We start from the raw sequence: 6,000 nt of genomic DNA on the forward strand, positions 1-6,000 counted from the left end.
ATGAATAAAAGGTACAACATCTATTCAGAATGCAAGTTTTTGTATTTTTAATCCATGAAATAGCTTGAGGACTACTATTCTCTATGTAAAACCCTTACTAGTCACTAGGAAAAGTAATTTTCAATTTTTGTGCGGCACTCTTCCTCCTGTTCTTCTCTTCATAATTGCCACTGAGTCCTGGTGCAAAGTTCATTATGAATGGCCTCCTACAAGCACTTTTAGTCAGTCTGTCTGTCCACCTGTATCTCTCTCACCACAATAGGACTCATCCCTTCTCAGAGAAAAACTAAAACTTGTTTTAAAACCAGTACCATAAAAAGCATGTTAATATACAACCTTGTCGCTTTCCATAGCAAAAGAGAATATAACAGCCTAATAATAGCCCTCCCTCGGTCAGATTTAGGTTATAAGCAAGAAGCACCGATTTCAGAATTCAGGCTGTGTGCAAATTTACATCTATCTGAACGCAAGGGCTTCATAAAAACACAATTTCCAAGTTCTATTACACATCTCCTTGCCTTCAATTTAAGTTCCCCATTTTGGTATTTGACAGAACTCATCTCATCCAGACCCTTCATTTTATATAAGGCCTAATATTTAGCCTTATAATGTCCCTTCTAACTTTCCACATCTCTACGTTTGACCTAAATCCTTTATACAGAAGTGGATTGCTTTCCCTAGCCTGAATAATCTACCAAGGAGATGAAAGAAGGAAGACAGTGGAGTCAGGTGGCATTTCGTAGCACATGAACACCTCGTTTCAAGAACCTTGGTAATGTTAGCATTCAGTGTTCGCATGGGCCCACTTAATAACATTTATGTTAAAATTATAAACAAAACCCAAGTAAATTAGGTGTGCTACAGTTTCTCAGGAAGGAAATAATAAAAAAACCCAACTAAACTAAAAACTACTCTTGCAGAAACACCCCAGCTGCTTCAAAAAACCTTAAACAGCATTGTCCATTTAAGACAATGTTTTTAGTAACATCTCTTAAATTCAAATTCATTAAACCATTTGCTTCTTGAACTGATGAATCCAGAATTTTAAATTCTTTAGTTAAGGACTCAGAGAAAATCTCATTGTTATTAACTGCTAAGCTGCTTTCAAAAGATTACTTGAAAGCTTCCAGGCCTTAAAAAGCCAAGATCTGATTTTTCAGTAAGATTATTTTCTAAATAAGAAACTCAAATAAAACAATAGCTGACGGTAATGTTAGAACCAATCTCTGTAAAACAAATCAGTCATTTTAGAATAGGGTAAAAATAAAAATGGAATTATAAATGCCAAAGATTACTTAATTCACCCACTGCTATTCTTTGCTTAGAACATGTGTGGAGCTGGTTTTGTTTCTTTTTTGTTTGTTTTTAAACTTTTTCTAGGTTAGTCATATAACTCCCATCTGCAACAAGGGACAGCTATTACAGAAGGTAACTACTCAACTCAAGGACGGATTTTTCTGTAATTTAATTTCTACAACACTGATGCATCAAGCTTTTAACAAATGCAACAGCAATTTCCCCCCCCCAAGCAAAAATGACTCCCAGGCACACACTTCAAATGGTGAAGTACAAAAATGGAAATTTCACCAGTTTTGTTCCGAGTGCCAAGAATCGATATTAAAAAAAAAATCTGTACGTGCATCTTCCCAAATAATCTTTATATTCAGTATTTAACATATATGTACATATGCACACACAGGGAGAGAGCAGGTCAGATTCTGCATCCTGTGACATACTTTGCAATCTCCCTGAAGTGTTTAAATTGCAGCCTCTGTTAAGGAACACAGGGAAGGGTTGGAATCACACCTTTTGAATAACAGTAGGCACAGGCCATCTCCGAATTGTTTGTGTTTTATGTTACAGTTCTTTCCACAGTGTGTGGTAATAAAAATAAATACAACAGATACCTAACACTAATGTGGGATTGATTGTTCTTCAGCAACACGAACAGCACTTTAATGCTGACCCTGGTATAGTATCAGGATAACACACGCACAAGTCCTTTAAATATCCAGGAGACAAGAGTTGCCCCATCTTAACTTTAAACAAGAAGGAAGACAGTTCACGCAGGTCAGCAATGAGTTATGGATTTATCTTTAAAAAGCGGGAGCTCTCACTGAAGTCTGGACACTAGACTTCCAGTATTAATGAGTTATAGGACTAATATACATGAGTTCAGTTCTATAACTCACTACAGAGCATAGCTTCATCCTAACAGGGCTGCTTGGAAAAGATTTCATCATTATTATATATCACCTCGGTACAAGACATTTTTCTGCCCAGGGATCTTCTGTCTCATCCGCAGTAAAAACGCTGGAGAGAAATTAGGGGAAATGCAGGCTGCATATACAAAAGGTCCCTGGAACCTAACATAAAATATTTTTTTTTAAATTTTTTAAAGAAGTTTAAAAACAGACCAACAATTCCTAGCCATAAAACTTGGTTTAGCTACAGTGCTGCATAGAAGCAACGTGATGTACAAAATATAAACTATTCTGCAGTCTGAGCAACGAGGAGAGTCAAAGTATTGCTTCCCACCAGATCAAAGCACACTTCGCATGAACTGAAGACCAGATGTCTTCAATTTAACGTGCTTTGCAGTTGCACTAACTTCATGTTAGGAACAAAACAAACAAAAAAATCTGAAGTGACTCTTTGGTGAAGCACACAGAACTATTTCACAATCTAAAATTCTGTCTAAAATTACGTGTTTCTTCAACATATAAATAGGACAGGGGTGCAGGCAGAGGACTCGGAGACCAAGATAACAGGTCTGAGACTTCAGGGAACAGAAAAACGCTGTTGATGGTGCACTTTGCCGGGCTCTTCGCTGGACGGGAATCCCGACACCCCGCAGACGCGGGCAGCTCCTGCCCTGCCCTCCGAGCTGACGATCTGGGGGGGGGGCTGCAAAAAACGAGGGGCCGGCGCTTTTACCCCCGGCTCTACCGGCGTTTCAGAGTCGCACCGACGGGCAGCGGGAAAGGCGGGGAGCGGGGGGCGAGCGAGGAGGAAGGAACCGGCGAGGCGGGGCGGCGGGGCTCCCGCCGGGGAGGACCCCAAGTTTTCCTTCCCCCGTGGCCGGGCGGAGCGGCGGAGGCGAGGGCGGCGGGGGCTCACCTCAGCCCTTCGCCTCCCGCGCCGGGGCAGCGGGAAACTTTTCGGGAAGTCGGCGGCGGAGAAACACCGGAGCAAGCCCAAGTCCCGCCCGTCCCTCCAGCCCTGCCCTGGGGCCGACCGAGCCCCGCCAGCCTCCCGCCCTTCCCCGCAGGGCGCAGGGGCGCAAACCTAACGGCATCCCGCCACCGCCGCCGCCTCCTCCGGACACCTCCCTCCCCCTCCATGTACACAGCGGCTCCGAAGCGTCAACCCCGCAAAGGGGACGGGGATTAACAAAAAAAAAAAAAAAAAACAAACCAACAAAACACCACCAAACAAACAAAAAAACTCCACCAAAAACCCAACCCAAAACCCAACCGACTCCTAAATCACGGCGCTTGCCCCCTTGCCCCTCCGCCGCACCCTGCCCTGCCCGCCCCCCGGGAGGGCTGCCTGGCCCCGGGGCAGGCGAGGCGACTCCTTACCTGTGAACGTCTGCGCTCCCGCCGCCAGCAAAACTCCAGCCAAAGTAACCAGGCAAGTTCCAACTTTCCCCATATTTCCACCCCTTCCTGCTCTGGATCCAGCGAAGTGCCAAAGTGTTTGCCAAAGTAGGAGGCGCCCCTCTCGCCCCCCTCCAGTCCGTGGGGCAGGCGGGGAGGGGGGAACCGGACTCCCCGACTTGGTGTCCTGTGGGCTGCTTCCCCCTCCTCGCCCTCTCCTCGCTTTTTAGGGCAGGGAAAGAGGGGTGCGAAGCGGCCGGGGGCTGCCGGGCTGCCTGCCTTCCTCCGGCCGCTCGCTGCCCTCGCCCCCGGGGGCTGCGCGGACGCCCCACACCTTCCGCGCCGCTCGCCTCCCCCGGTGCCCAGGCCGGGTGGGGAGGGGGAGGGCGGGAGGGGCACCCTTAATCCCGGAGTCTCCTCGCGCGGCGCCGCCGTTAGTCCCGGTTTAGCTGGGCTCCCTGTCTGACTCGCGGTCCCCCCCGGCAGGCAGGCAGGCTAAAGGGAGCGCGGAAAGTCACGCCCAGCCGCTGGCGCCGCCGCCGCGCTCCACCGCTAGAGGGCGAGGTGGCGCGGGCTCGCGCCGCCGCCGCTGAGGGGGGGGTTTGGTTACGGCCGTCGCCTGCGGAGATGAAGCGCTGGAGTCTCCTTCCCGCTGCTTCCCCCCCCCCCGCCCCCCTCAGAGTGGCTTTGTTTGCAGAGGAGGCAGCTCCACGCCTGGCAGGACGATGTCGAAAGTTCCCGGGCAGCGGGGGAGAGAAGGAGGAAGCGTGGGGGGAGGGAGGAATTTAAGAAAAATCTCAACCGAGAGCGCCTCGGTAACTTTGGCGCAGGCTGGCCCCGGCGAGAGCCGCAGGCGCTGAAGTTGAAGCCGCCAGTGGCTACCTGTCCCGCCGGGACGGGCCCTGAGGGAAGGGCTGCCACCGCCCCGAGCAGCCTGGCCCCGGGGCAGCGGCCTCGCTCGCCCCCGCCCCGCCGCTCTGGCGCTGCCCCGGGGTACCGGGACGGGGCAGGGTGAGCATGAGAGAGGGGAAAAGCGCTGGCTCTGCGTGATGGTTTTGGTTTGTTTTCACAGGCTACCTGGAGTCTGTCAGCAGAAGTAGTCTTCCGCGAAAACCGCACGCGTGAGAGCCTTGCCCTCACAGCGAAGGGCTGGTACGAAGAGGAAATTAAGATGTAAATGGGTTTCTCCGGGCTGGCGGCGAGCGGCACTGTGTTGTAAATAAATTGCTTCTCGTTCGTGTGCTGCTAATAAAACTTAAGCTCTTCTCCCAGTCCTCGGTGACAGCCACCCGTCGCCCCTCCGGAGCGTTTCGGGGCGGCTGGGAAGGGCGGGGGCGGGAGGGGACCTCTGGAGATCGCCCAGACCGGCCCCCCCCGACTCAAAGCAGGGTCGCAGCTTTCAGTCCTTGTGAGTGAAGAATGACGTCATGAACTGGCAGGGTTAGATAGCGAATGATGGGAGTAAAATCACGTTAAAATGGCAGTTACCTTTCGTTATTTGCAGTCTGCGACTTCTGGCATTTATTTCTCCGTCACGTATGAAATACAGCTGCTCGACAATCTTTTTCACTTTGGGACTTTGGCTCCTGGTGTCCAAAACACTGCAAGGATGTGTTTTTTGGTTTTAAACCAGTTCTTGCTAAATTGGACTTCTAGAGGTGGAAATATTTTTGTTGGCTAGCACTTTCAATGAAAGCTTTCTTTTTATTTCAAGTGCAAGTGTGGCCAAATTTAATGCCTATTTATTCCCTGTGGGTTGCAAATAAAACGGTAAAAACAAGAATCGAGATAATGCTGCAATTAAGGGTTTGAGCTGCCAAACACAAGCTCAGGTTCTAGGTTCTCGTTTTGCTCCAGCACAGGTCCTCTGTTTTCTATGCTACTCATATATAGTTAGCCGGCTTCACTCTCCTTTCAACTGAAGTCTTAAGTCTGCCCATCCCCCACATGGTAGTGCGACTTACACCATCCTAATGATTTGTGCATATTTTGTATTCTTTTTACATGCAATACTTAATCTTCAAACTTAGGCACACAGCCGTATCAGTTCCAGCGATCGCCCAGCCATGCTGTTGTCAGGACACTGCTCTATTATGTTTTTGCTAATGCGTTTTTTTCTGTGATGCAATCTTCACGAAGGGACATGAACTTTTAGATGTGTGGGGGTAAGGCCGCTACCTCAAAAGTTAACGCAAGGGGGCAGAATAGCATTAATTGTTGTGTGTCCTGACGTCAGACTTTTTCTTCTGAATTGTGAGCATTCTCTTCGTTTATTATTTGCCTGGAACTTCCCAGTCTTCTCTCTGAAAAAAAAGTTGCCTTAATTCCTCAAAGCCTCGGTAACCTAGGGGTATGTTGCAGTAAGAATTCTATTTTTCTTTATTTTTACGATTTCATC

At 48.8% G+C, this 6,000-nt stretch overlaps 1 protein-coding gene across 6 annotated transcripts in view; it reads right to left on the minus strand.

The window, feature by feature from the left end:
- PTPRM (protein tyrosine phosphatase receptor type M) overlaps nt 1-4,050 on the minus strand; it is a 506,311-nt gene extending 502,261 nt beyond the window's left edge. For all 6 annotated transcript variants that reach the window (XM_074878569.1, XM_074878552.1, XM_074878543.1 and 3 more), the window contains exon 1: nt 3,585-4,050. In XM_074878569.1, the coding sequence (XP_074734670.1) occupies nt 3,585-3,657 (73 nt within the window). In that variant the 5' untranslated portion in view covers nt 3,658-4,050. The remainder of the gene's footprint in view (nt 1-3,584) is intronic.
- Between the last annotated feature and the right edge of the window lie 1,950 nt (nt 4,051-6,000).

This window comes from Strix uralensis, chromosome 1 (genome assembly GCF_047716275.1).
Source record: "Strix uralensis isolate ZFMK-TIS-50842 chromosome 1, bStrUra1, whole genome shotgun sequence".
Taxonomy (NCBI): domain Eukaryota; kingdom Metazoa; phylum Chordata; class Aves; order Strigiformes; family Strigidae; genus Strix; species Strix uralensis.